This window comes from Ammospiza nelsoni, chromosome 9, assembly GCF_027579445.1.
Source record: "Ammospiza nelsoni isolate bAmmNel1 chromosome 9, bAmmNel1.pri, whole genome shotgun sequence".
Taxonomy (NCBI): Eukaryota; Metazoa; Chordata; class Aves; order Passeriformes; family Passerellidae; genus Ammospiza; species Ammospiza nelsoni.
The window spans coordinates 22,499,641-22,523,908 of record NC_080641.1 but is presented as its reverse complement, the minus strand read 5'-3'; the positions used below and the strand labels follow the sequence as shown (position 1 = coordinate 22,523,908).

The 24,268-nt window shown below is 42.0% G+C and overlaps 2 protein-coding genes and 1 long non-coding RNA gene across 8 annotated transcripts in view; 2 read left to right on the top strand and 1 right to left on the bottom strand.

The window, feature by feature from the left end:
- TTLL7 (tubulin tyrosine ligase like 7) overlaps nt 1-1,139 on the bottom strand; it is a 65,213-nt gene extending 64,074 nt beyond the window's left edge. The window contains exon 1 of one of the 6 annotated variants that reach the window (XR_009418980.1): nt 1,055-1,137. The gene's annotated coding sequence lies outside the window, so the exon portion shown is untranslated. Of the gene's footprint in view, nt 1-313; nt 333-1,054 lie in introns of those variants that run through there. The other 5 variants (XM_059478319.1, XM_059478318.1, XM_059478315.1 and 2 more) reach the window with 5 other exon arrangements.
- Nucleotides 1,140-1,235: 96 nt separating this feature from the next.
- On the top strand, nt 1,236-11,576 carry LOC132076905 (uncharacterized). Its single transcript, XR_009418979.1, has 4 exons — nt 1,236-1,311; nt 7,360-7,501; nt 9,566-9,799; nt 10,479-11,576. It is a non-coding gene; the product is annotated as an uncharacterized LOC132076905 (long non-coding RNA).
- Nucleotides 11,577-16,400: 4,824 nt separating this feature from the next.
- Nucleotides 16,401-24,268, top strand: part of PRKACB (protein kinase cAMP-activated catalytic subunit beta) — a 64,599-nt gene continuing 56,731 nt past the window's right edge. Inside the window, exon 1 of the mRNA XM_059478240.1 lies at nt 16,401-16,577. Coding sequence (XP_059334223.1) covers nt 16,532-16,577 — 46 coding nt within the window. The 5' untranslated portion in view covers nt 16,401-16,531. The remainder of the gene's footprint in view (nt 16,578-24,268) is intronic.

Below are 24,268 nucleotides of genomic sequence, written 5' to 3'. Positions count from 1 at the left end.
AGAGCAAAGTACTTCAAATCATTCCTGTGTGAAAAGAACCAGCAGGATTTCTCTGAATATTATTTAGATAGGTTAATTAATTAATTAATGAGAGATTTAGACAGAAAAGTATACTGAACTAGGGGTGGGTGGGATGTGTGTGTCTTGTTGGTTTAGAGGGAGCTTAAGAAGGAATAAAGTCTAATTTTGGTACTCAAACTGCAAATAAATAAGAAAGGCACAAAAGCGATCAATACTGAGACCTTAAGTCAGTTTCACAGATTTCAGCAGTACGTTCAAATTCCAGCATCAATTGCTTTTCCGTTTTGCTTACAATTATGTGTGCTTTCAGCAGCAGAAATTCAAAAAGATCCCACAGATTACGGGCTTCCAGCTAAGCACAGAAAGCACAGGAAGATATTTGACTTGCATCTCCAGAGATTTAACTTGTTCTACATTTCAGACTCCACTGGGTACCACTGCCAAAAGACGATCCCGTTTTAACCTTAACTGCTTCTGAAGAGACCTGGCCGTACATGCGATACGACCCGCACAGACGATGGGCTTGGCATGCAAAAATTGGGGGGGAGGGGGGCGAGAAGAGAAAATGAATACCTTTAATCCTGGAATGCCTCCTGCTTCCCTATTCCTCACACTGCGACAACACGCGCAGTCATCCTCCCTCCCTGCGCGAGGGCTGCCCGCTGCACTGGGGAAACTTCCCGAGGGGCCGCTGCCCGCGCTCCCGCCGCACCTGCCCGCGGCCCCGGGCGGACAGCGCTGCCCCGTCTGCCCAGGGCACCGGGGGAGCGGCGGGGCTGCCGGCACTTCCCCGCGCTCCCGCCCCGCAGCATCGCCCCGAGCCGGCGGCAGGTCCCGCTCCGGCAGCCGCCGGCACCCCCGCACCCCCCGGCCGGACACGGCTTCCCCTCCCCGCCGGCGATGCTGAATCACGGCGGGCCGCCGCTCCGCCGCCTCCCTGAGCGCGGGGGTGGCAGCCTGTGCCCCGCCGCCGCAGAAGGAGGAGGCGAAGGAGGAGGTGTCGCGCCCCGCCGGCCCCTTACCCTGCCCTCACCTGCCGGGGCGCGGGCGGGCGGTCCTGCAGCGCTCCGGTGCTCGCGGGCGGCGCGTGCTGCGCCTCACGGGCGGCGCGATGCCGGGCGGGGCGATGCCGGGCGGGGCGAGCCCGGGCGGCAGCATCCGCGCCGGGCACGGGCAGGAGGAGGAGCGGGAGGTTACGGCGGCGCTCCGGGACAAACCATTCCCTGCGAGGGGGCACCGCCGGCGGCCGGGCGGCCGGGCGGGGCGGGGAGCGCGGGCCCTCCCACACAGGTACGTGCGAGGTTCGCCCCCGAGGGGCGTCGGGCGGCGGACGCGGAGCGGCGCGGCGGGCGCGGGCGGCGCTGCCGGTCCGCCGGTGCCCCCCCGCTCGCGATGGGAGCGGCCCGCGCTGTCTCGCTGCCCGAGGACGCGAGCGGACCCGGCGGCCACGCGGGCAGCGCCCGGGGCGGCCAGCGGCCGCCGGGAGGAGCGAGGCGGGCCGTGCCGGCCTCAAGGCTGGCTGCGGCCGTCTCCCTTCGGCCCCGCCGAGCCGCGGGACCCATGGCCGGCTCCGGCTGCCGGGAAGCGCCTTAGGAATCCTACGGAGCGCTCCCCGGCCGCTGAGCCCGCGGATGCCCCGAGCGCGCCCCAGGGGCCGTGAGGCGCGGGGAGCGGAGCCTCCCCCCCACCCTCGGGGCGCGTGGGGCCGGGGCGGGTGGAGGCGCCTGCGGACCCGGAGCCGCCGGCGGTTCCCCGGCCACGGCCCGGCACCTGCCCCATCCACAGAGCCGTGCCTCCTGCCCGCGGCTCCGAACAGGTTTTTTTTCCTCTTCCCCTTTGGAACCGTTGCCAAATGTTTTGCTCCCGTGCGCACAATCGCTGTTTGCCACTCTGAAAGAGCCATTTCGGGCTTTTCCTGAAACTGCATCCTCGCATAAAGGCACGTGACCCAATCAGATAAATGCAATAAAGATTGAAAAAATAGAGAAACGCTTGCCAAACAAATTTTTTTAGGAATTTTTCAGAAGAATAAAAAGTTTGACAAAAAAAAGAATACTTACAGAATAAATCATAAAACATCAACTGAAATTTAGTCAAGTATCTCAGTAGATTATGTAGTGTCCTCTGTATTTATCAAGGTTAGGAGCCCAGTTCATAAGCAGTGGAAGTCACCATGGCATTTTATTTTGTCTGCATTATGTTTGTCATGGAACTAACAGTAATCTTTTATCAACTTCTGGTTTATTAATTAATGATCTTACATTGTTCATCCTATTACATTCTTACATCACACATTCCTCACTACTACATACCTTTAAAATCAATTCCAGTCTAGTCTTTTCTGCACAATCTCTTGCCTAAATTAAGGTCTTCCTTATGTCTACAAATTAATGTCTACAACTACATCTTCAAGGCAGTTAGAAATAAATCTGTTCAGTAGGCTTAGCTTCAGGTTTTCTATTTCTTGGTCAGAAATAACTGAAAAAAAGTTGATAATGTTAAATGATAATGAAAATTTAATTGCAACTTGGTCAGCATTAAGTTTTTTTTTTTACTCTCTTTCAACATCTTTTGAGGTAAGCTGATACTTTAATAGGAACAGATTGTGGGCTTCTTGCAAATGCTAAAATTATTGTTCAGGACAGAAAACCACATTAAAAATCCCTTAGGAAATCCTAGAGAGATATCAGACTGTTTTCTCATGTGTGGTATTAATTTGTAGCTTGTAAAGTTGAAGAATTTGCTTTCTACAGACATGGTATTTTTCATCGGGTTGGATAACAAACTATGTTGTGATTTCTACTGATATGCTGAAATTATGATTTATTTGCCAGTAAAACCTCTGTTGGGCTTGTCAAAAAAAAAAGAAAAAAAATCAGAGATATAATTTCTAGCCACAAGCATGTAATCTGATAGAAGCTCCCATGCTTGTTTGTGTGTTTGTAGGAGCAGGTCTGAATTTTAGTGGTAGAAAATCCATGCTAAAGCAGCGGGACCTAAGCTTGTCCCCATGTAAACAGTCATCACTGTCAAGCTGTGCCAAAGCTGTGTTCCAGGATGCTCCTGAGGAAAGGTTTGATTCTCTTTCCGTTACTCATTTGGAATGCTGCCACTGGCTGCAGATGAAGCCATTTCCAAGGCTGCCATGCACTGCACGTTATCTCTGGGTCGGAGCTCGGGCTGCCGGCTTTGCCGGCTTTGTTTTAGCGGTGTGTCCACATTCCACAGCCTCTCCACCCCAAGCCATGTGCACACCTCTGCTGAGCAATTGGAGCTTGGGAACAACAGCAAACCACAAGGGACTTTGTGATGAGAGCATACCCAGCTGTTGCTTTATGATTCACAGGCAAACCTGAAGTTTGGGATAGAGTTGTGGCCTGCTTGGCTCCTGGGAGGATTTTAGGATAAGCCTCCCCTTCCAGGTGCAGCTAGTGCTTCCTCTTTTCAGAGGGCTGGTACCAATGGTGCTGTTCTCAGCTGGGAACACATCTTCCCAGCAAAGGCCAGAGCCTCACAGCAGAAGCACTTTTCTCCTCTGCATTCCTGGGAGGCAGGAGGCATTAATCTCTTCCTGAATGTGCTTTTAGTTGTTGTTTCCCAGAAGCAGATCAGATTTACTCTTTTTAATGCGATCTGCGTTCTGAATCACTCTGAGAGTAAATGGTACTCGCTACATCCATGTTGAAACGTTAGAGCTTACAAAATGTAGTAAGGAACCAAAGCCAGGCATTAAATACACAGATGCTTAATTAGGAGCATTAAATAGAGTTATATTTTTTATATTGAGCTAGTTTAAATATTGTATATTGATGCACTTGAGAACAGATGTGCCTAGATAATTATTGTAAATAGAAAGAGTAATAAAAAAATACCTTTTACATAGCATGAAGATTATCTTATGAATTTCATAAATGAACAAACAGGAAAGACAGAAAAACAGATCAAGAAGAAAGTGTTTTCTCAGAAATCTACATATTTCTAAGAATTTTCTTAGGTTTTTCCAATTTTTCCATACAGAAGTTCTGGATTCCTTCATGAATTTAATTGTTACAGTTGAAAAATGGTGAGGGCAATCAGATCAGTTCTATCTTCAAGAGAAAGAATTATTATTTACTTGAACACAATTCCTATTTCACCCTTCCTGTTACCACAAACATATTCCCTGAATAATTATGAGCACTGTACTGATGTATATAATCCATCTCCAAGTCAGTAAATACAGTGTCCTCAAATTACAAAGAGGATAATTAAATTCTCTAAAGAACACTGGTATTTGAACAAAGCCACAAAATAGACTTGGAAATGCAGACCTGTTTCTCCTGCTCACTCCACTGCCAGCTTACAGACCTGCAGTAGAATTCACAGTCTGGTGTGGTCCAGAACACTTGAAGTTGCATTTTACCCCTGCTGTTGAAACAGGCTCTATCCTTGTGCAGCTGTTAGTACTCACAAATGCCAAAAAGATCTTCAAAATATGAAATGTGACAATCCTGAAGTTCAAAAGCTTTGAAACAGAATCAGCATAAAGATTTGTAATAGGAATAATATCTATTTTTATTAGCTAATAGCTATATGTGTTTTCTTCTGTTTGCACAACACTCATCTTAGAATATATTTACTGAGTAGATGATTACACTTTTCTAAACAGGTGCATTTTCCCACTTGCTATAAAGCCATGTCCAAACATAATCTGTGCTGTCATAAACCATCCATTTCCTAGTGTCAGCCTAGAAAACATTACCAATGGAGAAGCAAGGTTCAGCTCAACTTCCATCCCTATACTTTATATTCCCTTGGGATTCTTGCTACAATACTTCTCAGGCCATACATAATTTTTGCTTCAAAAAGCAACACCCATTTCTTTTATAAGCCATCTGCTCAGCATGTTAGCAAAATCCATGCACCAGCTTCCCAGCAGCACCAACACCTGCTAACAGGGGATGGTGTTTCAGGCAGATATTGCCAGCCTGTCACAGCTTCTTATCTCCTCTCTCTCTAATCTTCAGAGCACTGTCTGGGATTATCTCCTGGAAATCAAATGCCCAGCAAGATGGCTTGTTACTTTTTTATGTATCAGCAAATACGCACTTGATTGAGTTCATTAGTGCTGTAAACATCTTTTATTATAGAGATCAATGTGAATTTACAAGCTGTAGCAGTATGATATTGACATAATGTAGCATTTCATGTACTATAACTTTTTATAGTCCTCAACACTCCAAACATGCTGTGGGTGAAACTCAGTACTGATGTAAGCAGATACCGTAACACCAAGGCTATCCACAGACTACAGCCAATTATCCTCGAGCTTAATGAGGCTCCTTTGGTTCAGAAATGATTTTAAACAGCTTTAAGATAGGAACACTTCTATTTTTAGCCACACAAAATATCATTTTGGAGCATCTGTATCTGTTTAGTAATCAAAACTTGGAGGTTCTTTTTCAAATATCTTCAAGTTTCCATCTGCTGTTTGCCTCTGTTTAAGAAAGGAAGTCCCAGAATTTCAGCAGTTTGGAGAAACATTTCCTTTTGTTGAGCAGCCATAGAGAACAAAATTATTCTCCTGTATGAAGGCTGTAAGATGAAATGAAGCATAAATTGAAGGAAAATGGAAACGTATATCTGTTGGTCAACTAAGTTACCATGGTCATCCAGGAAATAAAACCAGTTTTTGTAAATATTCACAAACTGGGGCAAGTTCATATAATGTTACTAAATACTTCTGCTATTGCTGGCATGCAGGCCCAAGTAGAAAGAGGAGTGTGAGCTGCTCCTCCTTTGCAGTTGGACACAGTAATGAAATCATTATTTTAAGCAATATGGTCAAATATGAGGAAAGTGGGCATGAGACTTCCACCCCAGCAAAGTTGTGATTTTTCCATGCATGTCCTTTCACAGTGTAAAAGTTCTCAGTATCTGTTCAATCCATGCCTTACCAAATACAAGCGGAAATTTCTTTATATAGGTTTGTTGAAATAAGTCTGAAGTGATTGGCTCATTACTTTCATGTAACAGCTGACAAATATTTAACCCCTCTAGTTATCATTTTTAATGGCAAAACACATTGCAAATGGTAACTTTTTTACCATTATTTGAATTTCACTAGTACTTTTAATGCTTTCTAAAATGAAAATTTAAAAAAAAATTTTAAATCATGTAATCTAAAAAAGTCATATCAAAAAAGGTAAGTGGAGTTGTCACTTTTGTATAGTCAAAGTACTCTTTCTCATATTCTTCTTTCATTACGTATAAATATTTAAACAGTATATATTTATGTCACAACAGAAAGTAATATAGAAAACAAGAAAAAACCTGCTGCCAGAAAACATGTTTATTTTTTCCATATATCACAAATTAAAACAGACTATAAGAGCATGAAGCATTCAAAAAGAAACGTGCAAGAAGTGTCTGTTAAAAAATCTATGTCTGCTGATATAGGTAAGGCTACCCTGGATCTGTCTGTCCCCAAATGACCTCGCTTTTCCTCAAGGTCCCCAGCTTTCTGAAGACCACACGTTGTTCCACTGATGTTTACAGGGGTTGTCTAGGCAACCAGATAAAACAGAGATTTAAAGGGACCTGCCCTGTCTGTGCTGTGGGCTCCAAACTCACATCAAGGAAAGGAGCCCTGCCTGTAGAGAAACACAGCCTGGGGCAGGAGAATCCTCCAGATTTTAGGCCGTCCTTTCCTACAACTGCTTGCTGTAGCAAAGAAACAAGACTATTACAATTAGACTTACATAGACATGGTGAGTTTTGATTCAGATTATGGATTGTAATTTTTTTTACTATTATAGATAATATTAACATAATGTGCACTTCCTTATGATCTCATTGGATTTTTATGTCCAAGAAGTGACAGTGACAACATTATTGAATGACTATGATTAATTATTTCAATTATGGTAGAAAACAGAGACCCCATTCAAAATTAGTCCCCCATTGTGATGCAGCTGTACAAACATATATTAAAAGACTGTGTCTGGACCAGAAGTCTGCAAATTACTGCACTCAGAGTCATCAGGGAAAAGACATCAGCACACATGGAACACTCACAGGCAGGGATGAACCTGGACAGTGTGTGTATTGCCAAGATTGTAACAAAATCACAGTTTCTCCTAATTAAAGCAAACTTCTTCTCTCCAAATGAGATAGGCTACCATCTCCTATTATCTTTCTTAAAAGACTATGTTGCATATTTTCCTGTTGCATGAGGCAAGTTCTACAATTCTTCTATAATTATTTTATCTGTTCTCTCTTGCACATGTATGTGCTCCAGCTGTCCTGCCTTCATTTTCTTCTCTCTACCATTTTCAAACACTCTCTTCTGTCCTGCAGCCCAGCCTTTCTCTTCCCTCCTTCCTTGAAATCCCAGCTGCCATAGAAATCCTTCTCTCCAACACCACTGGAACTCTCAGAAGCCTTTTACTTCTAACTGTATAACCCTAAAATTTGTGGATGAAAAAGCCCTCTCTAACTGGTAAGTATTGATATTGATTGTGTTATTAATATTTGCATGTTAAAGGATTCATATACAAACCATTTAGCTCCCCCTTCAAACAGACAATAAATTGAAAAAAATATTCCTCCCTTGTCATCCAGAGTGAAAATGAACTTTAAACCTGGATTTAACATTTCTAAGAAATTATAGGAATCAGTTATTTACCCAAGGACCATTTCTAACATGTCTTTTGTGCCTATTCAATATACTATCCTGTGCTAACTTTGAGGAATGGATATGGCGAATTATACTCTTGTCTCTTCAGTAAATTGATGCAATGTTATTGCAGAAATGAAAAAGAGGATGCAATCCTTGAGATAGCTTATAAAGAGTAACAGGCACAAAACTAGAAAACACAGCCAGGCCCAGTGTTGCAGGTAACATCCTGTTGTCACTGATGGCAAAACTTCATTTGAGTATGAAGAAATCAAGATTTCATTTGAGACTTCAGAAGAATAGTTTCTCATCAGTAATGGCTTCTATGGCCTTTGCTCCTGCTTGTGTGTGCCCAGGGGATCAGAAATCTGGTTTGTCTTCTCAGTAATGATGAGGAAAGGCCCTGACTGATTTAAACATATCTTCATTTTTGTTCAACACTGTCAGTAAAAATTAAGATATAAGGTACCAAATATTTGGAGGAGGTGAGGGATGCAAAATACCACCAGACTGTGCTGCTGAATTCCATTGGTTTTGTGAACTCTTACAAAATAACAGTTCTGGTAGTAAATCTGCAGTACAGTGAAGGGAAAGACCAAGTAAATGGAATAGAATGGCAAACAAAACAAACAGAGGCCAAAAAGGATAGGAAAGAAGAACAAGTAGAGTGTGAAAATAGAGGCATATAAAGTCTTTGGAGGATAGAAAAGAACATTTTTTGGGAGGAATGTAAATATAATTTATTTTAGCAGTATAACAAAAATTAAAACTAGGAGGGACAAAAAATATCTGATTAAGTCAGACTAACTTTTACTGTGATAAAGTAGATGGAAGGGAAGATTTCTGAGGAGAAATATCAAAGGGAAGCTTTGATATCTAGCTACTTCAAGTGATGTACACATATAATACCATCATGTCTGAGTTAAAATGTTGCACCTGAGCATAAGAAATAAATGCAGATATTATCCCCAAGACATATTTCTATACATCCTCTGTTAGAGACCTTGATTGATTCCTTTTACCTGAAGTTATTTGAAAAGAATTACAGCATTGGAAATGAGAAATGCTTGAGGATAATTTTTATATGTCAATATTTATTGGCTAATATATTACTTGGGAATGCATCTACTCTTTGCAAAAAAGAATGGACTTCTTTCTTGTAAATGTGATGGTTAAAATCATAATACTTAATACCAATTTAAAAGCCCTGTCTGTCACATTCATGTGCAAAAACTGTACTGCACATGGTTACCATCTTTTAAAATGAATTTGAAAAATAAAAGCTTCACTGGAAGCATTACATTTATTTCAACTATTATTAGAAAGTTACCTCTATATTTCAGATGTGAAACTGAGTTTAGAGAAAATCTGTCTTGGGCTAAATGCAAATAGAAGTCAAAGTTCTCTGTTTCATGAGATTAAAACAATGCTTGAAAACACTCAACTTCTCTTTCTTGGTGAATCAGCCATACCTCTATCAAATATACAGAACATCTACTGATATCAAAGTACAGTCTGACAATGGCTTCTCAGGCTCTGGAGATGAGGGGGAAAAAGGTTTTACATTGATATTTGCATTACAACCACTTGAAATAACCACTTCTTCTTTGTGCTAATGAGAATTAATAAGTTCTTCTTGGCATGCACTGTAGATATTTCTCCTTTTAGCTTTGTGAGTCAAAGACAAACAAAAAGAAATCCAAAAATAGTAAATAAACTTTTAATCCAGTTTTGGCTGCTTTTTTTTTATATGGAAAGTGGCTAAATTTGACTCTTTTTTTCTTGCATGGATTTTTTTTCAATAGATTCACCTCTATGAATATGATATTATTATTGCTTTTGTTTATTATTTTTCCTAATGGCCTAAATATTCTTTTAACAATTTAGCTTCCTGGCTTGTTAGTGTAAGGAAAAGACACTGCAGGCACCTGACTGAAGAACATCTGCTGAAACCCTCTGAGCTGGAATGACCACTCATTCATGGCACTAGCAATATAAGAAAATATTAAACAAATAAAAAGACACTGAGAAGAAATTAAAGCATTTAAAGGCTCAAACTCTGGAAATAGCAGAAACTACTGGAAAAGAAAGCAAGAACGCTTCAGTGTACATCTGGAAACAGTAAGTGTTATTTAAAAGCAAGTCTATCAGAAGGAGGTTTTCCTTCTGAAAATAGCAAGTGCTGATGCATTTGGCATATTTAACACTTCTCAGCAATCTAAGAAAAGACGGATATTCATGAAGCTGGTACAAAAAATGAGAAGTATTGCATTCGAAATAAAAATGAAGCATATTAAAGTTATATGCTTTGGTCCTGAATGTTTAGAAGTGTATTTTACTTTATAATATTAGGATGACAAGATTATAAGATTATATTTACTATATAAGAATGGGGCGCTAGAAGTGTATGATAAAGTGTGGCATTACCTTGCCATAGGGTAAGATCTATTGAAGATTTTTAGATTTTAAAAAAAAAAATGTAAAGCCTTTCCAACTTTAAAGAGCCACTGGTTTTCAACAGAAAGTGGAGCAAATAATACAGAAATAGACTCCTGGGAGAAGCAGGCTCCAACTGAGGCAATTTAGAATCTGCCAAGAAACTAGTACTTGAATATTCAAGTGTTGGACTGGACTGTACTTTGGAACCTTAGATATTACCAAGAGCTGAAAATACCATAAGACAGAGATATCAGAGGCAGAAAAACACCCTGAGCTGGAATTCCTGAGCAAGGAATAACAACACAAATAAAGCAGATGGAAGACTCTGAACATTAAGCAAAACCTTGTATTTGTCTTCCAGGTGCCAGGGGTCTGAAGCATGAAGAAACTGCATATTGCTACCTTGGGTGATTGTTTTCTGTAAAATAAAAACACTTGCAGCAAAAGGTTATGTGTGCAGAAGAAATAACAAACATAAGAGCAAATGGGACATATTACTCTCATTAGGCATATATGCACAGCTCCTAGTCTTTCTAGGAACTGTGCTGTAACTCTGAGATAAAAACAGCAAGTTGTAGAAATATAAAGGGGTAAAAATACAGGTTTATGAAAGTGATTTTTTTCTATTTAAAATGTGCTTCTAGAAATTAAAAAAGAAAAAACCAGGAAAACCATCTTGGACAGTTTTCCTATTTTTAGATGGCACTGCTAAAGATATTGCAGCAGAAAAGCTTATTATGCTTTAAGAAAATTTCCAGCTAGACTTCTTTAACCAATACAGTAATATGTGACAGAGGGACACAATTTACAGGACATACATTTGAGCAGAATACAGTGAAGCCTAGATTTAGATGTGAGACTACTAGTTCCTCATCATTCCTTACTTATTGGGTGCAGAGTATGTAGGAAAACTTGCTAAACTGTTTGAACTTTCTCAGCTAGAATTAAAATAACCTTCAGGTAACCTAGCATATTTCACTTCCAAAGTGAGTTAGGCTAAACTGAATTAAGGTCATTTTTAATTCTGAGGAAAAATAGACACTGAGGCATTTAATATAGCTTAGTCTACTTTAAATTAACAGTTTTTTGTAATTAACTTAGAGATCTCTGTAGAAAAGACCTAAAAAGATAAATTAAAAACACCACTGTTTTTGTTTTTTGTTTCTCAGTTCTGTAGAAGGTGATTCAGAGTCTTAATATACAGTAAAAACAAACAGTATAATATTGATCACCTCTCAATTATGGTAAACTTAAGTAATTAAAGATGTTATCCTGAAAGTGGCTTACTATATAGTTTTTTAAACAGCTTTGCATTTTTTAATAACTTTGACTACACAAGTAGTATTTCTATTCAAATCTGTGGGAGTAAACTAGAATCAAATATCAGACAAGTATACCATCAACTCTGACTTTGGTTTCATTCCTGCTATAGTTCATGTGCAGCAGTAAAAATATGTTGCTAAACTACTAAAAATACAAGAAAAAATGTGTTGTTTTTTTTTTTTTGTTTACCTTCCCCTACTCAATATGTACATAATCAACTTATATGGAATAATCTGCAGAACAATTATAAGCAACTGAAAAAAAGTGCTGCTTTGCTGATAGCAAGAGACTACACCCACTGCCAAATGATCATAAGAGATAAAGGCCAAGAAATGAGCAGCTGGACTTGCCCATTAAGGCAGTCTGTAGCTTATCTCTCAAAAAAACATGTCTGTTCTGCAGGACATTGACCTCAACACAGCACCTCTCACTTCCTGTGGTGAATTATTATGTAGCCAATATCCATAGAAAATTTGATCAAATACTCTCTTCCTGGGGGGTAATACTGACAGCAAAAGCATAGAACCTTTTTTGTTAAATTAGGTCTAAAACATCAAAAAAAACCCCTCACCTTGCAGCTTTATGGCTCTTGAGAGGCTTGTGATGAAACATAGTTAAAAATCAGTAAGGGAATATACAAACTCTTTTCTTCTGTTTACATGGGAGGTTTTTGACCAGTGGCTATCTTGGGAAATATTTGAGAAACATCTAATGCCAAGAAAGAAAGGGTGGCAGTGGTGAAGTATTAGCTGCTGGTGTAAACTTCCTTTGGAGTTTTTTACTTTAAGTCTACCTAGTCACACTGAAGGAAGCCCAAGTTGCCCTTAGTTAAGACTCCTTCCAAAATAAATGTCCCTCAAAATTGTAACATCCATGGTGTGACAAACACCTTCCTGAGGCTCCAGATTCCTTTTGGATTCACAGTTGAAAAGCATCAAAGAACGTTTTTCAGGACATTGAAACTGGCAGAGCAAGTTCTTGGCCAAGTTGCTTTAGTTTCATAGTGGATTCAGGGCCTTGCCATCTCAGATATTGTAGAAATATGATGTAAGTCCTTTCACTTCTCTCTGAGTGGGTGGGTCTTCAACTGGAATGAATTTGGCATCAGTGGATTAAGCCTTCCCTGCAGAAGGATGTAGTTTATTGCTGTCTGTATAGCTAGTACAGGGAGCAGGGGAAATTGCTGTACTCCTGCTTTCATCCTTTCCCTTAGCACATCTACATGACATAATTGATATATTCTTGGCAGGTCTGAAATTATGCTGCAGTGATGAATATTCCTGTTTCTGGGTCAGAAGCTGTAAAATTTGGAAAATATCTTCCATATTCACAAAGAAATACATATGCTTCTTGGCACGTTAGCAACCTGCTAGAAAAGCATCCCACACTGGCAGAACAGGGGTTAGCTGAGAGCAGGAAATGTGCCAGTAGCCTGGAACAACCCAAAAGGAAAACAAGGAGTTAAATGCCAAATATATCATTCTGTTTAGGAGAGAGAAGGAGGCTGCCAGAGGTATTCAAAGATGCAGGAGTGTGGGATTTTGGGAAGAGCAGTCTAATTTGGTATTCAAAGCCCGAAGTTTACAGGCACTGCTGCAATTGTGAGGCAGGCTGGCCACAGAATGAGAACCCCAACTAAGTCAGGTTCATGGTCACAGCTCAAGCAGAGCCTACACCCTCAGGCTAAGGATGATCAGTGTGGATGGGCTGAACCATCAATCTGTCTATGCCAACCCCTTGCAATGCAGGCACACCTCAAATTTGAGAGAAAAAAATGAAGAGGTGTAATGATTTAAATTTAGTGACTTGTTTCAAATGTGTATTGAAAACAACTGCTGTAGTTGCTACAGAAATGCCACTATCTCATCTAGAAATCAGAATGGTTATGAAGTGAAAGGATATGTGGCTCCAGAAGTAATTACCAGGTGATCAGATGATTTCTACTAAAAACACCTGAGAGTCTTTAATCTAGAAGAAATTTATCCTTTTTACCTGAAATGACCCTCTCATTTTTAGTTCTAAGTCTGTGTAGGGAAAAATATGTGAGTTTCATGAGGGAGCCATACATCTGATACAGAGCTTTAGGCTTTATCAGAGTGAAGGATTGGTCTTGCTAGGATATTCCTAGCTGATAGTTCCCAAGAAACATGTTAAAAAATGGATGAAAACCTGCTGAGAGTCACTGAAACAACATCATCAAATTCATACTGCTAAAACTGAGTTGACTTTCTTAGAGTATATTTTTTAAAATCTCATATAGATCAGCAAAACAAATGAAATTTGAATTTTCAGATTGGACCTTTAGTGAAATATATTAACATACACAAACAGAACATTTTTCATATTTGCATTACTTTATTTTTTAACCAATTGTGTTGATAGAAAAAAGGTAAACTACTTGTGAATAAGTAGTGATATGAGGTATTTCAGCATAAAAGGATTTTATATAAGAAAATTAGGGAAACTAAAGATTAGGACTGGAACAAGAGTCTGAATGCTGATTGTATACACATAATATCTATAATCATCGGTATGTTTTGCAATTAATCAATGGTTATTAACTTGTTAATACAGCATAAGATGTGTGAGTAGTGTAAACATGAATACAAACATTCATCCCTAACTCTTATTTTTGGTATCTTTGCCTACACATGTAATGCTAGAACCATGGATATGGTTAATTTAATATTTCACAGCGCTGTTGAATTATATTTGTTACGTTTCTGTTAAAGAGAGCATTTGGGTAAAAACATTTATGCAAATCCCTCAGTGCTGCATGTGCATTAAGAGCATATGGTTATTTGAGAACCAGTGTCATTGCACTGGTGTACACACACACACATATAAATATATGCAGATATGTGGTCTGGACGTGTATATGTAGGATTTTGCTGGAGTACATGCAATGACCAGCTGATCCTTGTCCACCAAGACCCAAAGGGCAGTAATGTCTACTGGACCTTGGTGGACTCCCACATATGCAGCCTTTGCAGCACAATTTGCTAGCGAAGGGATGAGCTGTAATGCCAGGAATATGCTAAAGATGCTGCAGCAAATCTCATTTGTTAGCGATGCCACTGCTGTCTTCTCAAGGATATCAAAATGCCTGTCAGCACCTGGATGAAAATCAGCTGACTCAGACTCAATCTGGCCAAAATGAAAATTATGGTGGCTGGAGCAAAGAAAACATTTAAAACTGGGATAAGATCTTTACCTGAGATATAATTTTCAGATATTTGTTTAAATACTACAGCACCTGAGTTCTATTTTTTGTCATTGTATGAGTGATCAAGAGGACCGATGACAAAAGTACCCTCTCCTTTTCCCGTGCTTAAGTTCTCCTTCTGTTACAGATCCAGCCATTGCAATCTACATGCCATTCCTCAGCAAAGTGAATTACTGATAACTTGCTGAACCTCTTTTTAACTGCATAAAGTATATTTGGCAAAATGAGACAGCCCTCTTCAATAGTAGCTGCTTCACTACCCCTAATGGTTTGCAGGTTATTTCCTCATGATGTTTGAGTCTTGTTTCTATCTTCAAAGCAATAGAGACCTGGCTTCCTCAGAGGCAGCTTCTTTAATCATAGAAACACAGGTACTCCCCTGAAGTAAGCAGTATAATACACATCAGGATAATGCAATGGAAAAGGTGAAGAAAATCAGGAGAAAGTCTCTTAAACCAAAAAGTTCATTGATCAAACCTCAACTTACAAAACATCAAGATAATTCAGGTAAGTGCTCCCAAAACTTTGCAGCCATATAACCCAGGCAGCTTGTACATCTGTCAAGGCAGGCCATGCACTGGGTAGATCTGCCCAGTGCTCCCATACACAGTATCCACTGCACAGGCCTAGGAAACTGGGAATTTCCTAGAAGTGTCTACTTTAATGTGCATTAGTGTGTGTGTACAAAATCCTGTCTTGTAGTAAGGTAATTCAGTATTAGGCTATGACAGCATGTGCTTTACCAGCAGGTAGCCCACAGTGCTGGGAGAGGATTTTGATAACCCCAGAGAATGATGGTAGCCAGAACAATTCCTGCAGCCTTGGGGAAAGAATGCTGCCAGGAGAGGCTGGGTATCACATACATTGTCCTGGCAGAATATATGCAGTTTGTGATCCGTAAGATTAGCACTTCTGCTCTCCACTCTCTCCACTTTAAAGCATGTAAAATAGAGCTTTTTTTGATAAGCATTTCCTTCCAGAGCTAAAACACTCGAAGTGTTTCACATGATAAATATATAAAGAGAGCTATCATCAACTTGAAAGTCACAATACCGCTTGAAAATGTGTAGCTGTAGCTATTTATGATGGGTGGCAGCAAAAGGGGGGGAGGAAAAAAAAAAAAACCTTTCCTGGCAGCCCGCTTACTTTCTGCGGTTTTTCTTTTTTTTTTTCTATAGTCTGGTGAGCCGTGTAAAAACAGTCACTGAACAGGCGGCAAGTGCGAGTTTCCTCCCGTCGGCCGCCGGGGTGCAGGCCCGGCCGGGTGTCCTGGGGGATGCTCAGGGGCGCGGGGCGGGCGCAGCCGCAGGGCCGCGGCCCGCGCGGCCTCCCGGGGTCACCTTGGGCTGAGCGGCCTCGCCCCCGCTTCGGCCGCGGCCCCGCGGGCGGGCCGGGCCGGGCCTGCCCTGCGGCAGCGGGGGCGCTCGGGGGCCGCCGCCCGCCAGCCCGGGGGTGCGGAGGGTGCCGAGACCCCGCGGGTGACGGCCGCGGGCACCCGCCGCGCCCGCCCCCCTGAGCCGCTGCCGGGCGGGGGGCGCCGCCCGGGGCTCCCCCAGTTCCTGCCCCGGGCCAGCCCCCGCCCGAGGCGGCGGCAGCGGCCCGGCCGTGGTCGGCTGCGCCCCCGCGGGCGGCGCAGCGGGAGGAGGCACCGCCCCGGCCGTCATTTCCGCCGAGTGCGGGGCGGGGGAGGGGGCAGAGCGCTCGCCTCCTCCTCCGCGGCGGCCGGAGACACAGAGACCCAGAGCGGGGCCAGGGCAGCTCCGCCGCCGCTGCCGCCGCCGCGCCCGCGGGCCGCGCCGCCCCGCCAGCCGAGCCCGGCCCGGCCCCCGCCCGGCATCCCTCCCGCCCCCCGCCCCGGCCCGGCCATGGGGAACGCAGCCACCGCCAAGAAGGGCAACGAGATCGAGAGCGGTGAGTGAGGGGGACGCGCCGCCGCCGCCGCCTCCGCCCGGCTCCGCTCCCGGAGGAGGGCTCGGGGCCGGGCCTGGCGCGCCCGCCCCGCGTCGCCGCCGCCGCAGGCCCCGCGGCCTCGGGCCGAGCCCTCCGCCCCTACAGGCCCGGCCGAGGCCTGCGCGGCGCCGCGGGGAGTTCGCCCGACCCCGGCCCCGCCGCGGGGCTCAGCGGGCTCTCGGGAAAGCAGCGGGACAAGCCCGCCCGCGGCCGCCGGGCCGAGGCCGCCGCCGGGCCGCGCGTGCGGCTGTCCCGCAGCAGGTGTCCGTCCCCGGTGGAGGAGGAGCCGGCGGCGGGGCCGCGGTGTCGGCGGGCAGGTGTCGGCGCCTCCGCCAGCCTTCATCCTCGCCCCGGCCCGCTCGCTTTCCCCACCCCCGAACACACCCTGCCGGCGGGGGAGGCCTCCCTCCCGCGAGCCGCGCTCCGTCTGCGGCGGGAGGGTTTTTATCCCGCTGAGGGGAATGTAGGTCAGAAACTCCCGTGCTCGCCCGGATCGTGAAGCCCCGGTGACCCCGCGGCCGTGCCCGCGCCCCGCGGCGCAGCCCCAGCCCCGCGGCGTGTTTACATCGCTCGGGAGCGCGCTGGGAGAGCCCTCGGTACCGCGTTGCTCTCCTGAGCCCTGAGTAAAATGGAAGACAAAAGCATTGATCTGAACTCGTCATGGCAGGGAGCTTTCTGCTGGTGTTTCTGTTCGTTTGTTTGCTTCGTTTTTGTTATTTTGTTGGTTTTTTTTTTCCTCTGAGTATTTCAGCACAACTTTCAACAATATAAAGCCGATTCATTTGTTGGGAAGAAAACCCTAGACTTTATTTTTTTGCATGTTGACTTACTTCGTTTCTACTGAAAAACTTTGGGTATGTTTGTGATGGATAAGAGTAAAGACAAGATGTAGCGAGCAGGTAGTTGTGCAAGCTCAGTGTTGTGACAACAATACCCTTTGTTACTGGAAAATCCTAGGGCATTGAAATGGAAATAACTTTAAACGTCGAAGTTGGGGGGGTTGTTGGTTTGGTTTTGGTTTTCTTTTTTAGTTGTGGTGGGGTTTTTTTTGTTATTTTGGGATTTTTTTGTTGTTGTTTTTTAGGGTTTTCTTAGTGTGTGTATTTTTTGTGTATTTACTCTTGAGGTCTGGGGTAGGAGCAGGTAACCCGATTTGCATGGGCCAGGTCCTGCCCACACAGCATTCCTCTGGCTTCCCAGGGATCTGCAGTGGGCGCTTCCAGCTGTGGAGCAGGGGCTCTGGCTGACCTACCCAGTTCTGATTGTTGGGTTCACCTTGCAGTTCTTCTGTCTTAGCTCACTATTATTGTAGACTTCACAATCCAAATCTGTTACGAGTATTTGACCGTTATTGTTTAGTGGTTTTATATTTTTACTTGAGTGCATTAATTTTGATGGGAAGTATTTTGGCCTAACTATAAAGATAAGTATGGAGAGGGTGGATTGTTTGAAGTACTTCAGATGACAAAACACCTCATTTTGTACTTAATGGTAACTGTAGTGCTATTAGTTTGTGCAATTAAATAAACGCTACAACACACAGTGTTTACTTTCATTTTAATGAATTCTCATATTACAAAATATATATATCATAATTTTTCAGGTTGCAGGAGTTTCCTTCAGAACCTCTCTCTCCCTTTGTTAGTGTTTAAAAATGAAATGCTGCTAGAGCCATCAAGCTCATATGTTTAATTACTCAGTATATTTAGCAGCAAAATTCTGTAATGATACAACTCCTGTAACTAGGAGAAAAAATTGGTCATCATTGACATACTGCTGGGAAAGACCAGGTTTCACTTACCATGGAAGATTGATAAGATATGACTATTATACAACTAATTAATTATTAGAAACAGCATTTGGTTTACTATCAGTGAATGTTGATTGTCATCTATTCATATGATACATGGCAACCAAAAACTAAAGAAATATAAGATGGAGCTTTAATATTTCTGAATATTTCTTTAATATTCTTTATTTGCGTTGTTGAACCAGTTTTCTAGTTTTGCACATTAAGTGTCATCAATAGCATGTGTTCCAGACGACAGGACACTGAAAATGAAGTTGTTTGAAGGGTCAACAGAAGAATATCCAGCTTAGATTTCTAAAGGTGATGTTATGCCTTGATTCATGCATAGAGCTTATGGAATTGAATGGATCAAGGGCATGCTGAGGTCCCTGGAAGAACAATGAAGGGTAACGCAGCTTCCCCTGATAACTACACTTACTAGTTCATGAAGTGTAATTTGAGACCTCTTGCAGTGTCTGTGGCCAGCGCGGTAAATGCTGTTCACCCTGCTATGGCCCTTGCATCCCTCTCATTTATTGTAGCTTTCCATTTATAGTCAAATGTCTTTAGTACTTGTTACTTCACTTAGGCAATGAAGTGGAGTAAAACCATGAGTATGTGAACACAAGCAGCAGATGAGAGGAAAGGTTTTGGAGTATTTCTGGGCTGAAGTTGCAGGTGAATGAAATCTGAGTGGTGGTGGTTTCTTAAGCTTGGTCATCACAAGAGTGAATGGGGCTTGTGTAGCAGAGAGGACAAGATACATTGTGTGCACAGAAGCTGGAAAGGAAAGCTTAGATGGAGTCTGTTAGGGGATTATTTCTATGGCTGCTGTTCCACATTCTCCTAAGATGTGTTGGGTTTTGACTTGGAGGACCAAAACTAAAAGTTGTCCTTTGGTAACGAGAAGCATCAGGGTTCTAGCTCCATTTTTAGCTTTGTTTTAGATGTTTTCATGGTTTTCCACAGCAACCTACAAATTCTGAGAGCCTTTTAGAATAGTAATATAAGTGTCTTTCATTTGAAATCTGGAGAGAGACAATTATGAGTTGCCATAAAATTTACTCTGATTCCTCGTCCTAATATTCATTTCATTATTCTCTTCATTATTTGTTGGTTTTTTCAGCTGCTTCATTTACAGTAGTTGAGAACTTTTACAACCTAGAAGTTTAAAATATCAATATGTAGTAAATTTCATTTTTTAGAAAAGGCCAAATCCTTAACTTGTTGCAGTTAATGTGGGAAAATATTAGCTTTATTATTATTCATTATCTTGGAATAATTTGTGGAAGTAGCATGAAACAGAACTAAAACACATCTGAGGTTTAAAAAAGGTCACATAACTTTTTAGTTCAGCAAGTGAATCTGTTGCTTTCAAAATCATTGTTAATTTTCAACAAAACAGGAAGGTTTTAACTTTACTAGAACTGCTTTCTAAACTAGAATGTATGTCACTTCTGCAAAACTATATACTTAGAAAGTTTTGTGTGTTTTACTTCAGAGAACACAATAATACAGATTTTTTTAAAGTAATTATGATGTACAGCTCTGAATTATTTGCCCTATTAGATATGCAACAGAATTTCATACATGATAGCAAGAGGTTTGGCTATAAATTATTAGTAATCCCACTTGTAGTTTTGTTTGTGGTTTTTGTTGGATTATTTTGTTTCCCTATTGCCTATTCCCCTTCCCCCTCACACACACAGATTCGAGAGTACTTAGGTGTGATGTTGTCTGTTTCTGTGTAACCACCAGACTGGCTGAGACACCAGGTGATTAAAATACACACTTAGGGACTGGAAGATTTGTAAATTTTCTCTTCTTCCAATAGATCTTGATGACATGGCTTGGCTTCTGCATTTTATTTGCTGGGATTCAGGTGGTCTTTGCTGCTTTTTCTGTGGCAGTATGTGGTAGCGAATTGCTCTCAAAATGTATTTTAAAGGGAAACTATACATGATTTTTAAAGCATAATTCTGTACATGTATCTTCTTACCTGGTAGCCAGACCTCTGGTTCTATTAATCCAGCATGATTTTACTAACTTTGACTTCTGTGGTCTTTAAATAGCCAAGTACAGCATGTGTGATGTGTATTCTGCATGTGAGTTTTGTGTTCATTCACTCCCATTTTTCCTCAAAGTGTTCCCTACAGTATCTTCAGTATGAGAGATCCCATTATACTCAATTCTTTGCTTTTGAACTCTTATAATTTGTAAAAAGTTTAAGTAGTGCTCCTTTGAAGTGTACTTGACAGGAAGATGCAGCCTTCTACTTTTTCTTTTCCCAGTAGATTTTAACCTCCTCTGGGTACATTTCTTAAAAACTGAGGGTGGGTTTTTTTTTCATATTTTTCATGTATATTCACTGCTGGGTCATTCTGTTGTATTTTCTTGCTGAAGACCAAAAGAGACCACAATTGTATTTCTTGTTAAGACTAGATGAGGCAAGGCTTTATTTATCACTGCTGGCATTGGTTAAATTAAAATTGGTGAAGTAAAGGTGAAAAGCTCTGTATCCATTGCTATCCCAAGGCAGCTGATTCCCTGTCACTTTTCCAGAGGCTCTTGCTTGAGTGTTTCTGATCAGAGATTGTCTTTTTCTCTTTTGCTCATTATGTTTAACACTCCAGTTTTGAAATGGGTATCTTTTGGAGCCTTGTTCTTGGATCAGAACATCAGCTAAAGTATGTATTGTATAAAGAGTAATTAAAAATGTGTATTGGAGTGATGCTGGAATGGTCAGCATGAATAACATCTTTGAACACTGTATGCAATGCTTCTTTCCCACTATGTTGGGGTTGTATCCTCTATTAATCAGGTAGGTTTTGGCAATAAGAAAATAAGAAATGGTTGTAATTACTTGCTGAAGAAATACCTGAAAATCCCTCTGCTGTAATCACCAATGTTAGACTACCAGTATGCATCGTGTGAAGAGAGGTGCCATCTGAAAATTCTGCTTTAATTAAAACCAAAATGCTTATTCACAACTTGGATTAGCAAAGAGAGAGGTTATCACTCATTAAAGATAGCCACGTGGTGGCATAACAAAAGGTCAGAAGGGCTTCCAAGTGATAAATTTATTTGTATTTAGCTGTTGTGGTTAGCCCTTTATTACAGGCTCAGACTACTTTAGAGACAGAGTATTTTAAATTACTTGGCATTCCCTCTTTGCTGGGTTTGTTTGTTCATCTGCCCATCCACATTTGTAGAAGTGACATAATCAAAAGTAATATCTTGAATAATGCTGGGAGTGCTCATATTCTTTCAAGTCACTTTGTTCCTTAGCCTAATTAGGGCTGTGCTGTGCTGCAGAAATGAAGCCTCTCGTTGGTACAGAGAGCAGAATGTAAGGGTGCAGCAGTGCAGGATATGGTGCGAGTGGAGGGCACTGCTCTGTTCCACACCAGGCTGGCAGGGAGTCCTCTCCAGACAGTGAAAGTTCTCCTGGAGCTGACACATCCCTCCTTTGGACAAAGCTCCTTTGGAAAGGCTTTTGGACAGCTGTCAGATTTTGTGGTTTGCCTGCATCCTTTCTAGACAGCATAAAGGACTTGTTTGTCCAGACGCTTTTTTTTCCTAAACTACAGCAGTTGGTTTAATAAAGAATATTGTTTCTGCTATACAGCAGGTGAGTTCCAGATCAGATCTGATCTAGAACTGGATCTAAACTGGTTTGTTTTGTTTTATTTAATCAGTGCTTCTAGCATTTAAACTTGCAAAGTTTTCAGTGTTAGGAACCTTGAATGAGTGGGGATTTTCCTTATAAACTTGTAGAATTTAGGGCTAGAACTTGGTAAAAAGTCTACCCTGCAGTGCTGCTCTCAAGCTTTGTCTTTGTTTCAGGTGCAAGGTGCTATTTCATAAGCATTTCCTTCATTTGCAGATCTGCTTTTCTGTCCCCTGCTACTTGCTTTTCTGCCTCTGTGCCCTCAAGTGTGCTGGAGTAACTATTTATGAGACAACAAGGTGAACTGAATTTGAGCTTGATCTAGCTTAAAAATAACGCTACAGAAAAGGGAAAGCAGAAGGGACTTGAGTTACCTGTATTTGGCTTCCCGATGCAGTTCGCTGCAGCCACAGCAGTTGTACCAGTGCAGGTGGGATGTGGCACAGAGAAGAGAGTGGATAGCAGGCACTGAATGGGAGCTGCCTGACCTGCTGCTGCTGCCAAGAGGAGAGCTGTGGTTTCAGGCTGTACTGTGAGTATTTTCCTACCATAAGCAGTTTCTCTGCTGTGAGGTAGAAGTGCTTCCTGGGAAATGGCAAAGAGAACAAAGTAGCAGCGGAGCTCTGAGGAGGTAATTGAAGGGAGGAGTATGTTGTCTTAGAGTTGCAAAACTGGAAGATAAAATCACTTTGTTTCCGATTTATTTTCTTTTTAAACTTCCCCTTCAATGGTTGGAAAGGATTTAGACACATTTTATTTCTTTTTGTTATCCTGGTGTTCAGGAGGGCTAGTCATGAGCTAGAACCCCATTTTGTTTGTACAAACATACCTTCTTTGAAACTCTTTTGGAAAATGAGGTAAATGCTGACGGGAAGTGAAGGTGAGACTTGGTTTGTGTGGCAGGAGAATTGGGATGCAGCAGTATAGAGGGTCTGCTCTGCAGAGAGCTAAAGGGAGCTCCTGCCTTTTGAGCAGCACTGAACAGGAGTCTCTTCAGGGCTCATTTGAGCCTCTCTTTGGCATCTCCCCTGCTCTTCCTTCCACATCTCAGCAGAATCACATCCGCTCAGAGTAAGGTTTCACAAAACAGCTGAGCCCATCTGGTGACTTGCACTGTTGAAAAATCAGGTTTTATTCCTAGACCCTTCACAAGTCAGGACTCAAGTGTTTCTCCAGACCATTGTTAAGGTATTTTACATAGGCAGAAAACAATGCAGGTTTTATCTCTTTGGGTTGTCCATAATTATTTTTGCACTCCAAATCAATTCACTGAGGTGTCAGATGGCAAAAGACAGATTCAAAGGAAGCATTGAAAGCACCATTGATGATGAAATGCTTAGGTGGCAAGAAAAAGGAGTCTATATTTTTTAGCATTAAACTCTTTAAAATCTCATTCTGCCAACTTCTTGAAAAAAATATTACTCCAAACTACCACTTTATCATCTGCATTTGTTTATATTTATAAGAAATTCAAGACTTCAAGTTTTTTGATGAGAGATGTTAGCACCTATCAGTTGGACATCTAGAGCTATATGGAGGTAGAGAAAAATAGAGCAAAACATTGCTTGCTTTTATCTCTACAGTTGTCATATGGATCTTTAAGACAATATTTTAGAAGGAGTCTTTATTTTTAAGATTTTCATTTTGTATCTATGTGTTTGTTTTGTTTGGTTGGTTTGTTTTGGTTTTTTTTTTTCCAATTTGCTGTTCAGAGGAAGAAACATAACAAAGTTTTTATTTCTTCCATTAAATTACCTTCTGGTTTTTCCTGCCCAGAAGGAAGAGGTGTTTGCTGGCTTCTGGTAGAATGACTTCTGGTATGTATTCCTTGTTAGACGTGTAGCAAGGGTTAGGCTAACTTCTTAGCATTATGTTATGCAGTAAAGGTGTGGAAACACCTTAGTGTTTGTTTTGTCTGGGTTTTTAAAGCCACAGTTTTTGTGACTTCTGAATAAACAACCAGTTTCTCTACACTGGTATGTCATCTGTCTGTAGTTTTGAGCAATAATTGTGGTTTTAGAAATACTTCTCAGTAAATCAAGGAGGCATATAAATGCACTCTGCATATAAGAGCTAAATGGATGTCCATATTCTGAGAAAGCAAAAGTCTTTTCTATGGCATAGCTGATCTTTACTAGAGAAAGCCTGATGAGCATTTTGAGCCAAATCTTCCCCTTAGGAAGGGCTTGGAGA